Source organism: Hakea prostrata, chromosome 2 (genome assembly GCF_041222555.1).
Source record: "Hakea prostrata isolate BN-2017 chromosome 2, UWA_Hpros_2, whole genome shotgun sequence".
Classification (NCBI taxonomy): Eukaryota; Viridiplantae; Streptophyta; class Magnoliopsida; order Proteales; family Proteaceae; genus Hakea; species Hakea prostrata.
Genome location: NC_142601.1, coordinates 30,038,030 through 30,060,288, shown reverse-complemented (window position 1 = coordinate 30,060,288; position 22,259 = coordinate 30,038,030). Strand labels below are relative to the sequence as shown.

The following is a 22,259-nucleotide window of genomic DNA, read 5'->3' as shown; positions in this document are numbered from 1 at the left end:
CAAATTAAATCACTAGTCAGTTCAGGAATGCCCTAAATTTGACGATCAGCAGGTGTTCAGGAGATTGATCGTACAGTCAAGGTAACACATTGAAATCTATATAAGCCTAGCACGTTGTCATAATCAAGTACGCACACTTCTAGTACTTCACTTAACATTGAGATCTCTACAACCATTGTTCTACCTCTAAGGTTGTGTGCGTTCACTTGGTTGTTGGAGGCATTCCTCAACCAACCCGGTTGAGCACATGTTTTGCATATTAGGTTGCCTAGCACGTTGTCATAATCAAGTACCCATACTTCTAGTACTTAACATTGAGATCTCTACAACCATTTTTCTACCTCTAAGGCTGTGTGCATTCACTTGATTGTTGGATGCATTCTTCAACCAATCCGGTTGAGCACATGTTCTGCATGCTAGGTTGCTTGCACTGATGAACAGGTTTTTGGAGCAACACTAGTCATCCTATGCAGAAAAAGAAGGCACCCCACTCATTCAACACCGCCTATGTGGCAAAGATCCATTGTTGAAGGATTCAAGCAATCAATGTTTATCCTATTTAGTCGTGCAGTATTTTCTCGCCTCAGAGAGATCCATCGTAGGCATACAAATTTGGAAACTAGTTGCATCTTGGAACTGGGTCTACTTTTCCCCTGGGTCTACTATTGGACCTGGGGAGGAACAACATGTGCTATGAGGGGCCGTTTTTTTTTGGGCTCGGGCGCTTATAGTTGAATCAGCATGACTGTTGATGACAACCCCCCTCTTACCTAGCAAACATGTGAAGACCAAGCTCCTAATTTTCCTCAATTAAATTTTTTTTTTTTTTTTTTTTTCCCCCCCCCCCCCCCTTGCAAAAATTTTTTTTTTTTTAACCCCAATCCCCCCCCACAATAACCAAATTATCCTCCATGAAAATAATTATTAAAACCAAAACACCAGAGTGAAAACCTAAATTATCTTTCATTAGTAAAAGCCTAACATACCTTTTTTTTTTAAAGAAATTTATCAAACAATTTAAAAAAAACGTACTACAATCAATTAAGATAAAAATGAAAAAAAAAGAGAGGTATGTTAGAGAGAGTTAGACCAAGTAGGTTTTTGATTGGTTGATAATTAAAAAAAAAGTATATTGAACTTTAATAATTAAGTAATTTGGGCTTGGTTTTTAAATTATTAATGAATATAATAGAATTGGGGAAAAAAGGGAGGAATGTTGAATGTTTCTAGGAAAGGGCTGAGGAACAACATGTGCTATGAGGGTGACTAACACCGTTGTAACTAGTTTATCTTGTTATTATAATTATTTTGTTGTTAATTCTCATATTCGATTTGCATGCTCTTATTAGATTCGTTTGGGGTGACGTTAATTGTAGGGGCAACTTAGGGGCTGGCCTAAAATTTCCCTAGAAGGATTTAGAACGTAATAGAAATCAGGAAAATATTCCATTCAGCTTCTCATATAGAGACAGTAGATTTAGCAAATAAAGAAATGTTAGCGTTGGGAATATGTTAAATAGTCAACAGAAAACATATAGAACACAACACATCAACAATTGAATTCAAATCAATTACATCAGTTAGGCTTCAAAAGTGAAGACACCTTCATCGCCAGGACTCAGTTTGCGCTCCCCCTGAGTTCATGCAGCTGACAGCACTGATGCCCTTGGACTTCTCTACTGTTCCTGCTACACGAACCACTGATGGCTCACTCAACCTACTTGGACCTTTTCTGAAACTTGAAGCAATTGATTCAACAGTCTTGCTCTTATAAGAATTTGCTTGTAACCGAGCCTTAAGGTAATTTAATTCACCCTTCCCTTGATTACTAGTTGATTCATTATGGTCTGGAACCTCACATTTGCAATCAAGTGAAGATCCATTGTTCTCTGGGGTGATCTTATTAACAGTTGTTTGAAGACTACAGACCCCATCAGTAGTACTTGAATCCTCTGCAGTACAGTCAGGTGGTGTTTCTGAAACAGGTTCATCAGCAATAAAGGTATTCTCAGTCTCTTTTTCCACTGAATTTGGGTCCTCCAGGGAGAGTGATGTCGAGCTCTGCAGGCCACTGTGATCAGATGGCTCAGAAGCAAAATCTGTCACCATAACCAAGTCTCCTCTTTCTTTAAGTGTCATAATGATCAGTGTCCTCAGGAAGTTCATCACTTTTACTGCATACATCAATGCAGTTAAAGGATCTACCATCTGCAATAACAATTGTTATTAATTCATGCAGACTACCAATGAAAGCAAAGAGTGCATTGCATGGAATGGAGGAATCATGTGGCTTCCACTGACCATATTACATCCAATCATTGTAGTTCCAGTCACAATAAAGTTGCTGATAATCCATATAATGGATTTTGAAAAATCATTATCACCATCCAGTCAGTAAATGTGGGGTATAGGATGGATAAGGTCTCTAGATACACATAGACGATCAACATCATATGGCATCAATATTAGTAGTAGATGCCCGCATATATTTGTGAAGCTACATTGTTTCACATCATACATTGCTTGAAATGCTAATAATTTTCCTTTTCGTCTCTTGTCGTTAAATGACAGTGAAAATAAAAGTATATTATACATGATTTTGTTGTGTAAGTATAACAAGTTTGATTAAAGTTGACTAGGATAAATATTGAGGAATATAATCAATCTTAAAGAGATCCAGAGAGTTGTTATTAATGGACAGGATGCCCATATAAATCCACGTAAATGTCTGGAAGAAGTTTGGACACTAACTGATGCAGAATTGGCAGCATATACAAGGAAGAGAAAAGCCCAATGGTCAAGCCCATCAAAGCCTAAAGATATGATCCAAAACAACCCATGGCTTGTATGGGCTAGGACTATTGTAGTGGGTTAAAATGAGCCTATGGTTTCATGGGCTTGGATTACTTTAGTGGGAGAAGACCAGCCCACATGTTTTGAACTAAGCCCAATTCTAGCTTTGAAAAGTCAATAAAAGGAGCTAGTAGTGGGGTGTAGTGGGTGGATGTTTCCATTATTGTTTTGACTAGTGGTGTTGTGTAGTTGAGTTATTAATAGGTAGGTGGTGTTAGCTAGTGGTTGGATGTTACCATTAGTGTTTATGTCTCTTTAGAATGCTATATAAAGAGACTTATGTAAGAGGTGAAGAGACAACTTATGAATTGAAATCAAATTGCTTGCTAGCATTCCTCCTCTTTGGAGAACCCTTGTGTTTGATCAAGGTAGGTTGGTGTTCGATCCAATCGATCCACCTTGCGGTGTGAAGCCCGGGTGTTACGTATTACATTGTTATTGTCACTTTCTTCATTATAGTTCTGCCCCTATTGGAAGATCTATTCAGCCCGTTATAATACCATTCTAGTTTCAGCCCTCTTTCCCATCTAAACTTTGTTTCACTTTAAGTCCATCAAATTTGCAATTGTCTCCCTGTGAAAAGGTCCTATTTGGGTACTGTTTTGATCAATCAAATTCGGTATCTACATTATTTGGTATTAGAGCCATGATAGGGAGTAAAACTTATGGATTGGATACTGACCTTATGGCACAAATGATGGGGATGTTGTAACAATTGAGCAACCAACTCACTACAAGTCACAAGCACGAGGAAGAGAGGCGCTTAGCAATGGAGGCTAGAGTTGTTGCCTCTACTCATGCTCCACACCCTCCACCCATCAAAGAGTTAACTAAATTCAATGAGCATGTTGGTGATTCTCAAAAGGTAAAGCTTGAACACCAGGAGTTCATTCACACTAGCCATAACACAGGGCTGGTATTGGCTCCTGTTACGAGAGAAGTTACCCCTCAACCTAAAGTGACATTCCCTCCACTTACCAAACAATTACCTTCTGATTGTCTTAAGGTGGTTCCTGATGAGTTGCCTAATGAGCTACCTCTTATGCACAATATTCTGCATGCCACTGATTTGGTATCAGGTGTTCTTGTTACGAGAGAAGTTACCCCTCAGCCTAAGGTGACATTCCCTCCACTTATCCAAGAGTTACTTTCTAATTTTCCTGAGGTGGTTCCTGATGAGTTGCCTATTGAGCTACCCCTTTTGCCCGATATTCTACATGCCACTGATTTGGTATTGGGTTCGGTGTTACCAAACCTACCGACCTATCACCTCAACCTAGCGGAGCACAATGACTTCAAACAACAGGTGGATGAGTCGCTACATAAAGGATTCATTCAAGAGAGCTTAAGTCCATGTGTTGTACCATCATTACTCACTCCAAAGAAGGACGGCTCATGGCGACACCACTATGATGATGGAGACACTGAACAAATGTTGAGGTTGCCCCAACTCAAACCACCAATCATTGACATCATTGAGGAGGTTTTGGATGACTCTTACAAAACCACTCGTCGTGGCACTGGATACCATGCTTTCCTCATCAAATGGAAGAATCGTCCACAACATGAGAGCACTTGGATTCATGCTGGCAGCCTCGAGAAACTCGATCCCGATTGGTGTGAGCGTTACATATCATTCATCAATTCGTCGGAGACGAATGTTTTCAAGCCGAGGAGAGTTGATGCAGAATTGGCAGCATATACAAGGAAAAGAAAAGCCCAATGGTCAAGCCCATCAAAGCCTAAAGATATGATCCAAAACAACCTATGGCTTGCATGGGCTAGGACTATTGTAGTGGGTTAAAATGAGCCTATGGTTTCATGGGCTTGGATTACTTTAGTGGGAGAAGACCAGCCCATATGTTTTGAACTAAGCCCAAGTCTAGCTTTGAAAAGTCAATAAAAGGAGCTAGTAGTGGGGTGTAGTGGGTGGATGTTTCCATTATTGTTTTGACTAGTGATGTTGTGTAGTTGAGTTATTAATAGGTAGGTGGTGTTAGCTTGTGGTTGGATGTTACCATTAGTGTTTATGTCTCTTTAGAATGCTATATAAAGAGACTTATGTAAGAGGTGAAGAGACAACTTATGAATTGAAATCAAATTGCTTGCTAGCATTCCTCCTCTTTGGAGAACCCTTGTGTTTGATCAAGGTAGGTTGGTGTTCGATCCAATCGATCCACCTTGCGGTGTGAAGCCCGGGTGTTACGTATTACATTGTTATTGTCACTTTCTTCATTATAGTTCTACCCCTATTGGAAGATCTATTTAGCCCGTTATAATACCATTCTAGTTTCAGCCCTCTTTCCCATTTAAACTTTGTTTCACTTTAAGTCCATCAAATTTGCAATTGTCTCCCTGTGAAAAGGTCCTATTTGGGTACTGTTTTGATCAATCAAATTTGGTATCTACATTACTGACCATAAATACCTGTCCGTGCTTGAATCTATATGAGAATCACAGGGAACATTATAAATGTATTAACCACCTAAAGGCTAAATGTGGGTGTATGTATCTCTGACCCTTCCATTAGATACCATCATTAACTGATGGGCACCAAACTTAAAGTTGGAAATAGATATGGTAGAAAGAAACAATCCTCCTACTCCAGAAGTACAAAATTCTCACTAGGTCATTAATGTGCAGGTATCTGAAGAAACTAAGTGGTACAATAGTTTAAGAAGTACAAAGTCCTCACTCACCTGAGTCATGTTGGGGGCAAAGACTGTTGCAACATTTTGGGCATTCATCTTGTTTAGATGTTCCTCATGGACAACATCTGCCATCAGGTTGACAGCCCAATTCAGCAAAGCAGCTTCTGTTGGGGGAAGGAGCCTGACCAGCTGAGCACATTCCTCTTCTGACTGGCATTGCATTACTTGCTCGGGTGAGAGAGAATCAAGCACCCCAGTTGGAAGTTGTCTAAACCAAGACTACAAATGTGTCGAAACATCATATCCAATGTCAGCTTATAATGCAGGAGCAGATTCAAAATATAACACAGTTCTTAGATGCAAAAACTCTTAACTCCTTTTTCTTGTTTTGTTTCAGTCACACGAGAAAGAAAGATGTGTCAATCAGTATCATAGTTACCTTTCTATCACTAGCAGGTGAAGATGTGTTTAGAAATACTACAGGAGGTTCTATGAGAAAGCATGGGTTCATTTGCCACAAAAGAACAATGCAGGCAATTGTCTCATGAAGAGATTTCCAGATTGTGTGACACCTCCAGTTGAACTGGACGAAGAGAAGCTCTTTTTAAGATGAGACCATTCAAAGCACCAAGATCTGATGGGTATCAGGCACTCTTTTTTTTTAAAAAAAATGGGAATTAATTAAAGCAGACTTGTTAGCATGTGTCTCAAAATTGTTTAATCATGCCTCTTTACCCCCTGGTTGCAATCACACCCTGATGTGTTTAATACCAAAATTTGAAAATGCTTCTCATGTTTCTGATTTTCGACCAGTCAAGTCTATGTAATGTCAACAATAAAATGTCAGCCCAGTTTATTGCTAATCATCTTAAACCTTTTCGTTCCCGCTTTATTTCTCCTGCCTTTGTTCCTGGAAGATAAGTTGCTCATAATCTTTCAATTGCGCATGAAATTTTTCATTTTCTTCATAAACAAACAAAAAGAAATTTGGGGTTAGCAGCAATTAAGCTTGATCTTTTTAAAGCTTATGACCAAATTGAATGGAGTTCTATTCTTGCCATCTTTCAAATCTTATTTCTTCAACTTTTGTTTCAATTAAATTGGAAGATGCCCTTTGGGTTTTTCCATCCCTCCTAGGGACGTAGAAAAGGTTGCTCTCTTGGAAGTTCTTTCGTGTATTTTAACGGTTTATTGTGATCTTAATGTTTTTCAGGGAATTACAGTGGCACAGAGAGCCCCAGAGGTGTCTCATCTATTTTTTGTAGATGACGCCTTTATCTTTTGTAGAGCCACAGAGAAAGAGTTTGATACTATTAAAGCCGCCCTAGACTTATTCTTGGATCTGTTGAGCCAGTAGATAAATTACCTGAAGAGTGGCCTTCTCTTTAGACTTTCAGTTCTCAATTGGGTATCCCAATTCTAACTGAGCAAGGTAAGTATTTTGGTACTTCTTTGTTCTTCTCTAGATCTCAAGTTCATGATGTTGATTTCCTGATTCAGAAAGTTTACTCCAAAGTAGAGTTGTGGAAAGTTAAATGTTTGAGTTTTGCAGGGACAAGTATTAATCAAATCTGTCCCAGCATCAATTCTAACATGTTATATGAGTTGCTTTAGTGTTCCTCAACAGGTTTGTAATAAGTTGAATGCTTTAGCTTGGAGATTTTGCAGACGATTTTATATTTTCCTACTTTTTTCTTTTAACCACAAGTCCAAAAGAAATGAGGTTCTAGGATTTGGAACAGCCTGTCTCTTTGTCTTCCCTACTCACAGATAGACCAACTAGGTTACAGGGAATGGGAGGGTGTCTTTTCTTTGGTATGATCCTTGGGTTGTTGGACTTCAAAATACATGTTTACCTTTTGGAGTTCAAGAATTCTTCTTCTTTTCCCCTTGTTTAGGATTACCCATCAAAATACCTGGCTCATATCCAGCCTTCATCAGTTTCTACCACCTCATTTTGTTCAGAGAATATCTGAAATTTTGATGGAATTTTATCCCTTCATCAACTGGGTCAGTTTTCCACAAAACTTGCTGTTAAGTCTCTTCCATTGTCTTCACCTGTGCCTAAAGCTGTGCATAAATTGGTTGGTTTTAATTTCTTCTGGAAAATTTAAGGATTGTCAAAGCATAAGTTTTTTTTGGTGAATATTGAAAATGAGGGTCTAACTATTAAATCCATTCACTCTAAATGGGTGGACAAAATAACTATTGCTGTTTTGCAACAATCATGAAGAAACTGTTTGGCACTTGTTTTTTGGATGCTCTTGGACAAAACATGTACGATTTGCAGGTCCTCTTGGATTAAAAATGTGAGTATTTTGCTGGAACTTCAGTTTGAAACTTTGTAAACAGATATGTATCTTCTACAAGTGGGACAAGAAGGCTCTGTCTTGGATTTTTAATGTTTTTATGATCAATTGTTATCTGGTATGGACTGCACACAATCAGGCTCTCTTTCAAACTGGAAAGGATTCATCTAAGATTATGGCAGTTCTGTCAATCCTACTTCTCTTGTTAGATAGCTGACTTTCCTCATAATACTCTGATTACTGCAGGACTAGTTGATGGATCCTTGAGATCAAGCAGATGGACTTCTTGCATTTTAAATATGGGACTCTGTTGTTCAATTTGCAGTGTTATGACAGATCATACTCAAAAGATCGATGTCCTTGATTTATAGCTCTGTAACAAGGGTTCCAATTAGCCAGAGCCCTCCCTACACATTCCTATCAAGTGGTGGTCTCTGAATTTTCAGAATGGGATCAACTACTGCCGATTCCAATCAAACCTTGCCCCTTTTTTCCAGCTCTTCTGATGCTATCAATATCACAGAAACCTGGTTCCGTCACATTTTTGCACTGATGATATAGTTGTTATTCAACTTCAGTTATGGTTGTTTTTGGAGATACAAACAGGGTCTAGATCCCGGTTGTAGCTCAAGATAAATAGGTCTGATAACTTAGCCATTGGCTATTTAATTTTCAGACTGTTCCTTTGTTTTCTTTCTACTTTAATCCCTAACCCACACCCCCCAAAAAAAAAAAAAGATATAGACACTTGGGTAAAACTGTGGGGCACATAGGTAACTGTAGACGAATTACCAGCAAAGTATGATTGTAAACATCTGTCTCATCAACATTCCATTGGATGGTTCACCAATGACCATCCAAAACAAAATAAACAGATCAATTTCAGTTCATATGACCTTCTAGTCAAGTTTCACAAGGAACCATGCTGCATTAGAAGAGTCTTATAGTTGTGCTTATTATCCCTACAAAGGATACCCTACATTCTCATGAGAAAGGGACATAACCAAAATGACAAACACCAGCAGATACCAGGTAATAGCAAACCATAATGTGTTAAGCAGGACAACCACACTCATATGTAGAGATATCGAAGTCAGAATTCAAAATTAGATCGCTCTAAAATAAATAAATAAAAATAAAGGTAAAAGAAGGTAGAAAAGCTCCTAGTGATATAAGTGCTCAACCGCTATGCCTACCTTAATAAGACCTGCCAAACAGTGGACATCAATCCCATCTGGCACAATTCCCCGGTTCAGTTGATCTCTAACGTATTCCTCTTGACTGTTTTCTGCAGCAATTCTGAAAATCCCTTCAGCCTGCATGTCAGAGTTCATAATTCAGTGAAATTTTTAGGGTGACAGTTTTATTTTTTATTTAAAAAAAAAAAAAAGTCAAATACAGCATGACAAAAGAGGTAGATAGGATAACCATCATAAGGGGAAGAGAAGAGAGAAACTACTAAATGTCGTACCTGCAGACCTCCCTGAGCATACAAGCATCTTTGCATCAGCAGGAGTATTGTTGGCACACTGTTCCCTCTAGAATCAAAAGACATCTGCATAGATTCTGTGGAAACTCCAAAAACGTTTTGACTGCACAAAAGGGAAATCCAAGTCAAATGGAGTTACGATGTAACAAGATCCAATATGACAGCCATTAGTACCACAAGCCAACGAATTCCAATGAATACCATATAAGCCACAAAAGGCTGTGGCTAAATCAAGTCAGCCAGGATAGCAGTGGCTTTGTATTGCATGTCCCAAAATATTCAGGATGCAAATTATACAAAATTTTCCTATATAAATGGGAATCCATAACTTTATTTTTCACTTTGCTTTCCAGACAAGAATTGTACTTTTTATTCATTCAAAACTTCAAATTCATTCCCCCCCCCCCTTCCCAACCACCCAAAAAAAGAAAAAAGAGGAAAAAGAATTGTACTTTTTACTGTCTTTGGTAAGTGATATGCATAAAGAGAAGGTGCAAATGATTAGATCTACTTAGATTCTATTCGTGTCCCCCCCCCCATCTACAATGTGTTGGAGCTGGATGGACAACAATGAAGAACCCAAGAAAAACACACTCACCAAAGACAAGGAATTTCCCATGGTTTGACAAAACTTCCTATGCCCACCTAAGAGACAAGACATTCCACTATTAACCAAAAAACCTCTCTCTCTCTCTCTCTCTCTCTCTCTCTCTCTCCCCCCCCCCCCCCCCCCCCCCACCTTTTTTGGGTGAATTTATATTTTTCTGGACTGGTCATTTTTGGGCTGGTCACTCTCTCCTCTCTCTCTCTCTCTCTCTCTCACTCAACCTTACAAGGTGCTAAAGTTTGCTTGCTTTGTTGGGCTTTCCCATAGAGACAGTATTTTAGAGAAACCCAATACCCTAATTCCCATATAATTAGAACTCTACCCTATACAAGTATTGATCCAAAATCAGTTCCAATTACAATTATGGTCAACCTCTAGTTAAAAGGACCTACAAAATACAAGACACATGCAGCAAACTCAATAAGCAGTAACCCAACTTCATTTATGTCAGACTGCACTCTAACATTTTCCAGATACATTATAAGATATGAATGACACAGTTGAGACTTTAAATGATATATATAGACAAGAACACGGCTGCAGAAATATGAGAATGTAGAAGAGTCAAAGGAGAGATGGTATTATTAAGAAGAAGATGCCCCTGTAGAGGATCGGATGTGTGGAAACCCTACAAAAACTTAATATTGAGACTAGGTATTTAACATGAAGTAAGCAACCCCCCCCCCCCCCCCCCCCACAAGAAAAAGAAAAAAAAACACAGTTGAACCACTAATTTGGGACCTAGACCCAAGCCAAAGTGGTGCACCTAAAGGGCAGGCCGAACCCTACTCGGGATATTATGATCATTTCCAACTTCTTTTGCTGATTATTTTAGTCCAGTAATTTTTGTTTTGTTTCTGAGTCCCAATCTAATGTTATTTCTCTAATTGAGTTAGTAATGAGAGTCCAAGTTAGAGTCGGAATATATTTAAATTAAGATTCCTTTTGGATAATTAGCTTTAATATTGCAAGTTGTCTTTCTTTTAAATTCCCTTTTTGTGGTTGTTATTCATTGAATTGTAACGGGATCCTAATCATTATAAAGAATTCCCTAGTTGAGTCAAGTTAGGTTGTCAAGATTGAGTTAAAAGTTTTTCCCTTCAATTGTAAAGCTATATATAGCCCACCCTACCTCATTGTAAAACACATTGAATAGATGAATGAAATTTCTATTTGGAGGCATACAAGGTTGTGGTCTTCTTGGAGGGACAAGGCAAATTTAGAAAGCTTTATTCTTCAGTCTCAGAAAAAGTTTTCGAAAGTCCAGCAAGCATTTATCCATCTACAGTCACCTATAACCATCTCCAAGTAAGTGAACATCATCCCCAACACCATCCCTAGCCTTCCCTTTTCTTCCCTCATCTATAGCACCCTTCTTTTCTATTTTCTTGAATTTTTGGACTTTTCTTGAGACCCAAATTTCAAGTCAAGTCTATAGCAATCTAATAGTTAGATCTCTTCCAAAATTTAGAAGCCTCATCCCCCCAACCCTAGTAACCTTAGATCCCAATTGACCCCATTTTAACCATCCAATTTCAAGATATAATTAATTTCTTGAATTGTCATACTTCCCAAGACCCTTAAAACAAGAACCTTCATATGATGGAAGCACAAACCCTCCAGCTGGAAGAAACCCTGATTTGGACCTCAAGCCCCAACCAAGATGGCACAGTTAGGGCTGGTTGAACCCCTGTAGGGGCAGTTTGGTCATTTTTCCTACTTAATTAGTTGACTATTTTATTTCCAAAATTTTTGTTTTATTTTTCTAAGTCCAATTCTATTTTAAGTCATTGTTTGAGTTAGTTAACTGAGTTAAGAATATGTATGATGATTCAATGATAAGTGTAAGAACACTGGGGGGACAAAGTACTAAATTCCCAATTACAGTTGGGCTACATCAAGGATCAACTTTAAGCCCATATTTATTTGCACTTATAATGGATGAATTAACCAAAGACATTCAAGACGAGGTCCCTTGGTATATGCTTTTTGCTGATGATATTCTATTGATAGATGAGACTCAAGTGAGGATTAATACCAAGTTAGAATTATGGAGAGTAGCTTTGCAATCAAGAGGCTTTAAACTAAGTAGACCGAAGACAGAATATCTAGTCTGTAACTTTAGTCATGATTGGGCAGATGATGAGGTGGTGAAACTTGACGATAAGGAGATTCTTGAGAGTGATTTTTTTAGGTACCTAGGTTCAATCATAAATAAAAGAAGTGATATAGAGGATGATGTTTCCCAAAGAATTAAAATAGGGTGGATGAAGTGGAGAGGTGCGTCCGAGGTCTTGTGTGATCGACGTATTCCATTAAAGCTTAAGGAAAATTCTATAGGACCGTCATTCAACTAACTATGATGTACAGTGCAAAGTGTTGGGCTGTTAAAAAAAATCATACAGATAAACTCAATGTAGGAAAACTGAGGACGCTAAGATGGATGAGTGGCAAAATTAGGAAGGATAAGATAAGGAATGATTATATTAGAGTTGGTCTGGGAGTTGCTCGCATAAGTGATAAGCTTCGGGAAAGTCATTTGAGGTGGCACGATCATGTTCAATGGAGACCTATAAATGCCCCTGTACGAAGACGTGATATAATCTAGATTGAAGGAACTAGAAGAGCTAGGTGTAGACCTAAGATAACCTTAAAGGAATTGGTGAGAAAGGATATGCATAGCTTAGGCCTTGTATCTATCATTGACCTCAAACAGAACTGATTGGAAGGCAAGAATCCATGTAGCCGACCCCATTTAGTTGGGACAAGGCTTGTTGTTGTTGTTGTTGATGTTATTGTTGTTGTTGTTGTCATTGTTGTTGTTCTTGTTGTTTGAGTTAGTTAATTGAGTTCTAGTGCCATTGGGAATCTATTTTAAATAAAGGTTCCTTATGGATAATTAGGTTTTTTAGAATAAGTTAAATTATTTAAGTTATGTGGCTGTTGTTTAACTAAGTGTAAAGGGGATCCTAGTCGATATAGGAAACCCTAGCTAAGTCCTACTTCTATTTCCTAGTTAGAATCAAATTCTTTCTTTCTTTATGTAAGGCTATAAATAAGCCATTCCCCTCATTTTAAACTTAGACTGAATTGAATAAAGATTGATAACTCTTGTGGGAAAACAAGTTGTGGCTTTCTTGAGAGGGCCACGGCAGGATTCTAGCATTCTTTCTTAAAATTCAGAAGCTTTCTTCTTCGCAGCCCCTAAGATGCCCTCCCCTACCCCCCCCCCCCCCCATGACACCCTTAAACCACTTCCTCACCCCTCCACCTTCTTTTCTCTCTCAGCCCCCTTTCTTGCACCTTTCCTGTCTTGTGGCAGATCTGAAAAACCAGAAAAGAAAAGAAAAGGAAGAAAGAAAAGAAAGAACAAAGAAAGAGAAGAAAGAAAAGAGGAAAGAAATAGAAAGGATCCAAAGCCGGCTCAAGAACTTAACAAGAACCTTTCCTTCCATAGAGATAGTTCCCTCAACCTTCCCAAATCAATCCACCGCTATTTCTTTCAAACCTACGGAGATTTTGGATGTGTCAAGATCATCCCATAAGGATATGTTAAAACCCCAACTCTTCCCATACCAACCCATTTAGTCTTGTTAAACCAAATATTCCCCAAAACCTTACCCATTTAGATCCCAAAATTTATCCGTACTCATTTAGATCCCAAATTTATCTTCTTTTCCATCTTTACAATCTATACCAGTCCAACCCATATTTAACAACTTTATCTCTCCCATTCAAATTTATTAACAACCTCTAAACCTAGATTTATTAGGTATCCAACTCCTTGCTAAATAAAAGAAGATTCTGGGCTAACCCTAAAATTCTAGGGAAACCCTTCCAAGAAACCTTAACCTTAGAATTGGGCTACATCATCATATCTTTTAATTTAGCCATCCAAACCCCCACCAAACTTGGGGAATCATAGCCCCATATTATTACATTCCCTCCAAGTTCCAACCCATTCCAACACCTTTAGACCCCAGTTCCTAGCGCTACGAATTTATCCCATGTAGAATATTGGTGAGCCCTAATTTTCTCCCATTCAGTCCCAACTTCCCTTTAAGTTCCATATCTATTACATCATCATCCAATTTTGGCTTGTTTTTATTTCCTTCTCAATTTCTTTCAATCCATCTATCCAAAACCCTAACCATCCAAAATTTAACCATCAAGCCTATCCCATCTAGGTTCGTTAAAATCTCCAATTCCCCAGTTGGGTTCTTTATTTGTTGGATAACAAAAGAGAGGATCTTGGAGTATCCATAATTTTACGGAAATTCTTGCACATCACAAAACACTAAAATCGTGGTTGCATCAATTTGGTATCAAAGCTAGAGGAACCAGCAATCACTAGAGATAGATGAATCAATGGTAGCCAAAGTCAAAAATGAAATAACAAATAGTCACATTGAACATGACTTTTGAGTATAGCCCATCGATGAACATTCTCTCTAAGATTCTTGTATCTAAAACTGAAGAAGAAGACTGGAGGAGGAGCAGTTTGTTCCAAACTCTACTAAAGGTAGGAAAAACCACAGGTAGAGCTATTATTGATAGTGGGTGCAATCTAATGTGGTGTGTGAACTCTCTATCCAGAAGGCCAAGCTTCCAGTAGAAGAACATCCTAACCCATATCGAGTGGTCTTCTAAACAATGGATGTGTGGAGGTAAAATTCAGATGTCATTCATAAAAATAAAAAAATAAAAAAAATCAGATGTCTTGTACCCATTAGTCTTCATTATTATTCAGAACATGGAATAAATTTCAATCAAAATGGTCGAGATTTCAATTGAAATTGCTGCACTTTTGGAAATTGAAACGAAACATGAATTATTTTGCCAAATAGTCACTTCGGACGGAAAGTTCACTGATTTTGACCATTTCATACGTTTCAACCTAAATTTTGCAAGTTTAGACACTCCAAATTGTTTTTCCTCGGTTTTTGTTGATTTCTATCCTATTTTCACCTAATTTTCACGATTCCTTTGCCTTCAGACACTTCTTTTGCTCATCTTTTGCCTCCAAACACCTCTTAAGCCACAACAGCTACAAAGGAAACTCCGGCAGCAATAGAGTGTGAAGCATAAGCCATACCCAACAGTTCCAAACTTCCATTTTTTTTTATTTTTGTTTTGTTCATGCCTTATGATCTATAGATTGTGTGTTGTTAAACTTTTTTTTCCTTTATTTTCTACCATTTTTTGGGTTTTATAACTATTTTTTAAATTGTATTTTGAAAAAATACATACGTATATATATGATATATGGACTTAAACTTAATATATCTGAGACACCATCACTTGATTTAGTTGGTCATTTTACTTTATTGACTTGTTGCATATGTAACCATTCTATCAAACAACTCATGTATGCTGATGATTCTATATCTGTATGCAATACAGTTTGTACTTGTTGGAACTAGTCCTTTGTTAGTATACTTGAATGATAAACAACTCAGGTATGTTGATGATTCTATGCATGTATGCAATACAGTTTGTACTTGTCGGAACTAGCCATTTGATAGGATACTTTAATGACAAATTTTCAGTGGTTATTTGGGCAAAATACTAGTTCCATTGTGTTTATCATGCTTTAAATAGGTCAGAGGTAAGAAATCAAATGAAATGGAGATCATATAAGGCCCAAAACCTAGGGTCGAAATTTCAAATAAAAGTAATTGGTTTCGACCGAAATTTCGGTTGAAACCTGGAAATCTCACATTTTCTCTGAGTTGAACTTCAATTTCGATCAAAATTTGTTCCTTGATTCTGAAAAGGTTTGGTGTGACGTGGTTCCCATAGAAGTAACTAATGTAATTTTGGGTAGACCTTGGTTATTTGATAATGATGTATCTAAGAGGGACAATATTTGTAAGTTCAATTAAGAAGATATATTTTCCTCCACTTGAATCTCAAAAGGAGGTCAAAAAAAGAAAGGTCCTTAGTTCAACCCAGAAGGATCCCAGTACCAAAACGCAGCATTTGGTGGTCATAGAATCTAGAGGACTTAATCAAGAAGGCAACCAAGGCTTAGCTCCACCAACAGAATCTGAAGGAACCACTGTAGAAGTTCAGCCTGGAGTCAAGCCCCTTCCATTCTAATAAAAGTTAAGCCAAAGTTCCAATCCATGAGGTTTTACTAGTAGAGGACAGCACCATAAGTGACCACACAGACAAGGCCCTCACTCTTCCAGACGGTAAACATCCACCAAGTTAGAAGCTTCCCCCAGAGGTAGTGCCAGATAAATTAGCCAAACCACCACCAAAAAAAGGAAGTTTTTGTCCACCACATTCACCAACCAACTCCTGACAAAGAGACCCTATGGTCACCTCCAAAGGCAGTCCTAGAAAATTCCATTAATAAGGTAGCACACTTGGACCATTGCCAAGGTCTTAGTGAAATAACAAGAGAAACAAAGCTGCTGTTCATGACAACTATGCCCATACTGCAAGACTTTGATGGTGACCCCATGGCAGAAATAGTGAAGACAAGGAGACTCAAGTCCTTGATGACAAGGACATAATAGTTGACAAAGACATGGTAGAAAATATCGCTCAAGAGCGAGATCTTGCCATCCTAAAAAACCAAGATCTCGGTTAAGATGTGTGATTTTTTTACGTCAATTCGGTGACCCATCTTAGTGGGTTTTAGGGTCCTAGTTGGGCTGAAACTTGGTATTTGACCTAATTAAGGCCTTCTGCACACACCGGTGGCCTTGGAATTTGTGAGAAAACAACCTTAAGTATGATTTCTATGTCTACCCATAGGATTAGGGAATGCAAGGTTATACAACATATAATATAGAACCTTTAAGGCATATAAATGAAAAGCAAGTGTATCAAATACATCAAATAACTTAAATGTCATCAAAATTCCATCTATATGAGTATCACAATCTCGATTTTCGAGAATAGAATAATAAAATTATATAACCATTAGAAGTTCTATATAAGTCATTAACTCATAAGTTCATAAGACAAGCAGAGAATGATTGATCCTCATTTGATGTTGTAGATGTGCTAAGAGTAGTTGTAAGTAAAAATATAGCTGAAATATGCAAAAAATGGGGCAAAAATTAAGAGTTCTAGCAAAATATGCCAAGAAATAGCGAGATGCCAAGATCTGGAGCGAGATATCCCACTTCGCAAAACTCAATCTTTATATCGTCTTGGTTTATGAAAAATCCAAGATATCTCACAAGATCTTCCACCATGGACAAAGATGCCCCACAAAGTACAAAGACATAGCCATCAGCAACCCCAAGCGAAGAGGTAACTAATGACGTACCGACTCCACCTGAAGTTCATCATGCCATTGATCTGAGCGACAAAGAATTGCTGCCCCAAAATTTAAGGTGTCACCAAGAAAGTTACTTAATCTAGCTCATATTCCACGCAACATTCACTCCGTCTTTGCTCCTCTCAAAGAATTTCTAAAAGGAATCAGATTAGACAATATCCAAACCTTCAAGGCTAGCACGGTGGGAGCAAAGGATATAGCAGAATCCAAGAGCATAAAGGCAGACTTTGAGCATGAGTATATTGAATTTTTCATGCCCTTTATTTCTTTGAAAAGAAGGCCCCTAGATTTAAAGATTCCATTCCTAATATTCCTACCTTGTCAAAAGTGTTGCCTAGGAATGGTGCTCATAGAAAAACACCTTTTACTTCCTCCCAACTACAAGGTTCGAGGATGAACTTACACTAAACATCTCCAGAGATTGATCCCAGAGCATTTGATAGGCACATTCATCAGGAGATAAATGCTTTCAAGAAGGGGAGAATTGATGTGAGCAAGCCCAACCATGGAAAAAAATTTCAAGCGATATGGTCGAAATATCGCTCGAAATGTCTGCAAAATCTGAAACCGAAACGAAATGCATGTACAGGTACAAGAAGTGTCAAATATCGTTTCGTATCGACCGATATATCGGTCGATAAGAGTCAAAATTTCAGCCCGATACCATATAGGGCTGAAACGACACCCGCGCAGCTTATAAAATACCCAAAATCGACCCAGTTTCAACCTACCGAGCCCCTTTCGTCATTTCAGCGATATCGCCCTTTGCATTTCGACCTGTTTTTTATTATTATTATTTTTTTTATTTCTCTTGCTTTCATCCTTCTTTACACCTAATTTCTACAATTCCATTTCCTTCAAACACTTGATTTGCTCCTCCATTTGTGCATTTTCTCAAATCTTGCAAGGTGAGTAACCAACTTCCTCATTTTTTTATTTTTGTTTCATTTGTGCCTTAAATCATCTTAGATTGTTTCTAAATTTATGTATGTTTACTTTAGAGTGTTGATCTATGAATTTGTAGTGTCAACATTATTTTTTGATTCTTCCTACTATTTTTTTATTTTTTTATTATTAAAAATTATTTACTAAATTATGTATATTGCTAAAAATGTATATCTATAGTACATGTATAAGCTTCAAATTAATGTATGTGAGAATTGAGACAGCATATTGCTGTGATGGTGTTGAATTAATTTTTTTCTGTTAATTATGTAATTTTACTGTATTTAATATATATTTAAATAATTAAAAATATTTAAATATAAAAAAAAACTAATTAATTTATGTTTTAAATTTAAAAATATCAGAGTATTAGTGGAAGCATGTATGCAATTTTTGGAGCATGTTGTGGATATTTTTAAGATAGTTTGTGTGTATTTTATATATTTTAAAATTATTTATATGTTAAAATTATTTATATGTTAAAAAATACTTATATAGTTAGACATATATTTTTTTATTTGAAAATAGTTAGTTATTATTACAAGCATGTATGTCATTTTTGGAGCATATTGTGGAGCTTTTCAAGATACTTAGTATGTATTTCATGTATCAGGCATTCTCTTTTAAAGATGTCAGACATAGTTTGGCAACATGGGAGGCCACTGATAGATGATAAGAGGAAGAATGAGTGTAATTACTGTAAGAAACAAATAGGAGGAGGTGGGGCCACTAGATTGAAGGTGCATCTAGCTGGTGGCAACAGGACTGTAACAGGGTGCCCAAAGGTGCCTGTAGAGGTCAAGAGGGCAATGGCTGCATATATTAGTGGTGGAAAAGAAAAGAGGAAAGAGAAGAGAGAACACAGAGGGATGAGTTCGAGGATGCCTGCTTAGATGACCTTCCAAATCCTGAGGATTATGGTATGGGTGAGCCAGGAGAGAGTGACCCTGATCCAGAGGCCGATCAACTGAGGAGGGCGATGATGATGAGTAGGGAGCAACAGAGGATTGATGACATAAGGAGGCAACAAAGGGGTCTGGGTTGTGGGTCCTCTAGAGAGCCAGTAAGTATGGGAGGCACAAGTGGCTCCCAAGTCCCTATGAGAAGGACTCAAAGTGTGAGGCAGGAGGCTCCTATCCCACGGGCCCCTACAAGGGGTTGAGCTTCGTCAGCACATTCTACAGATCCGGATCTTGAGATTCTTCACAATGATCCAGCCCTATTTGCGAGGCCTGAGCATAAACAAAGAAAGTTGAAATACTTATAGGGGAGTATGAAGGAAAAAGTGGGGATGACTTTCTCCAAATGGGCTTATTACTATAGTATTCCAGCACATACAGCCCAGGGGCCCTACTATAGAGATATGATTGAGGAGATAGGCAAGGCTGGGAGTGGTGCACAGGGCCCCACTCCATATGAGATATATAATGTGTATTTGCCTAAGCATAAAGAGGACTTAAATGAGTAAATTAAGGGATTAAAGCCCATATGAAATCATTATGGAGTGACTGTGATGGCTGATGGTTGGACTAGTCCCACTAAACAGTCCATCAGCAATTTCATGTTGAATTGTGATGGAAGGACAATGTTCCTCAAGTCAGTAGATGCATCCGGTGAGAAGAAGGATGCAAAATACATTTACAAATTATTGAAGCAAGTGGTGAAGGAGTTGGAGTGGAAAATGTGATTCAAATTGTGATTGATAAAGGCTCAAACTACAAGAAAGCTGGGTTGAAGATGCAGGAGAACTCCAGGTATCTAAACATATAGTATTAATTTTCATTTGTAAATACATATATTTACATTACACATATACATGTACATGTACACTTTATAACTTTGTATTGATGGCTTGATGCCTTGATGGATGGACAGATATAAGCTCTTTTGGACTCCATGTGCTACTCGCTGCCTTGACATAATGTTGAAGGACATCGGAAAGGTCAAGCTTGTGAAGAATACCGTGGAGCAAGCCCGACAAGTTAGCACCTTCATCTATAACCAAATTATACATTAAGGATGATGAGGAACAAGTGTCAGGGTGAGTTAGTGAGGCCAAACATAACCAGATTTACTACTAATTAGATAACACTGTAGAGCTTTGAGAGTAGAAGACTAGCCTTAGGAGCATGTTTGCATCAGAGGAGTGGTTTAACTGGGAGGGTTCTTCATCAGTGGGAGGAAGGAGAGCACAGTTGACCATACTCGATGATACTTTCTAGCACAATGTGAGGATAGTGGTGAAGATGCTTGAGCCTATGGTGCATGTGTTGAGGATGGTAAATCAGCAAAGAAAACCTACTCTACCACACATATTTGCTGCAGTAGAGAGGATGAGGCAACAAGTTGCTCAGGTCCACCCACATGGCAACAAGAGAGTCCTCCAAATCATCGACATTAGATGGGAGTCTATGCTGCAGCATCCACTGCATAAGGCTGGTGAGTTGTTAAGTAGTATTTAATTTAATTTTCATTATGTTATGTTATCACACATTCACACTATTAAGCATTAACTATTCCCTTTTATGACATACTTTTTCTTACACAGCATACTATTTAAATCCCAAGTACCATTACAAGGACAATCTTGGGATGAGGCAAGATTTGATTGATGCAGTCCAAATTGTAGTGGAGAAGTTGGAACCAGATCCAACTAAACAAGCAGTCATCCTTATGGATGTGAGATAGTGATTTGAAATTTTGAATAATTTGATATTCACAGAATCATAATTCATAGTTTTAAACTAAGTCATAACATAGTAAGTAGTAACTACTAACTAGTTATTGTTTTTTCTCTTTATATATTAGATAAAGGCATTTAGGGATGCACTGGGAGCTTCAGTCGTTCTATGGCCGTATTGGGACGGGAATCTGCCCCTACGGATATGTTCATTCATTTATTTCATTATACATTTAATTATTATATTCTATCTTTAATTTAGTTATTTAAGTATTAAAATGACTTGGAGTCTATGTTTGTTGCAGCTGAGTGGTGGTTGCAATTTGGACGTGATTCACACCAATTTAGTAGGATTGCAAGCAAAGTGCTCTCCCAAACATGTTCTGCCACTGGGTGTGAGCGAAACTGGAGCACCTTCAGCCTCATTCACTCGAAGAGGTGCAACCGATTGGGTGTGACACCCTAGTGTCATCCACCCGACCTTGTCTACATACACTATAATATGAGACTGAGAGAGGATCATATTAGATAGGGGATTGACAGAGAGAGTATCAATATCGACTTGGCCGATATATTTGAGATGGATGATGATGATAACTCAGTAGTTGACTGGATCAGGGACAGCGGAGAGTCATTGCTGGATGAGGAGGGAGGACGTCCCAGTAGACAGATTGCAAAGGAGATGGGGGCTGATGTGGAGGACTTCATGGCGAGGGAGGGGAGTGCACATGCAGAGCCCGCCCGTCCATTCATGCCACACCCTAGTGCATCCACCCAAAAGTAAGAATTTGATTGTCTAGTCCGACACTGAGAATGAGGTGAGTTAGGCCTCCGGTGATGACGACGATGGTGGTGATGATGACGATGGCAGTGATGATGGAGGGGATGAGGGTGTTGGACCTCGTGATCAGGATTCAGCTGATCCTAGGGACAGACCACCACCACCACCACGTGAGAGTCGAGGGTGGGGAGGACGACCACCGAGATTCATGGGCGAGAGTCAGTTCACCCATGCAACACAGGATATAGACCATACTAGAATTGCATCTCGAGGCAAAAATGCTTCCTTTACATATTCGAGGAAGGGGAAGGGGAGACAGCACGACTGGAGCACAGAGGACACGCCATCATATGGGTCCTACCGTCCAGTCGATGCCAAGAGCTTGGTGGGATCTATGAGATCGATGAGCATTGATGATGCTAGAGACTCTTCCACCTCCAAAGGATCCGGATGGCATAGGCCTGCATAGTCCTCATATGATACTGCTATGGAGATTAATGGTTCTACCTAGTCGACTTATGGTTATAGACCATATGGTGTCCCTCCTGGCTATCAGATTCAGGGTCAGGCCAGTCAGCCACTAGTGGAGCCTTATGGTTATGGAGCAGCCTACGGCGCTTATGGTGTCCCTCCCACTGTCACCT

The 22,259-nt window shown here is 38.5% G+C and overlaps 1 protein-coding gene across 1 annotated transcript in view; it reads right to left on the bottom strand.

Annotated features, from left to right (window-relative positions):
* Positions 1-1,306: 1,306 nt before the first annotated feature.
* The window catches only part of LOC149024204 (rho GTPase-activating protein 5-like), a 46,408-nt gene continuing 25,455 nt past the window's right edge, over positions 1,307-22,259 (bottom strand). The window contains exons 2-5 of the mRNA XM_089144511.1: positions 9,285-9,405; positions 9,010-9,129; positions 5,553-5,783; positions 1,307-2,208 (exon numbers count right to left, since the gene is read on the bottom strand). Of these exons, the coding sequence (XP_089000637.1) occupies positions 1,606-2,208; positions 5,553-5,783; positions 9,010-9,129; positions 9,285-9,405 (1,075 nt within the window). The 3' untranslated portion in view covers positions 1,307-1,605. The remainder of the gene's footprint in view (positions 2,209-5,552; positions 5,784-9,009; positions 9,130-9,284; positions 9,406-22,259) is intronic.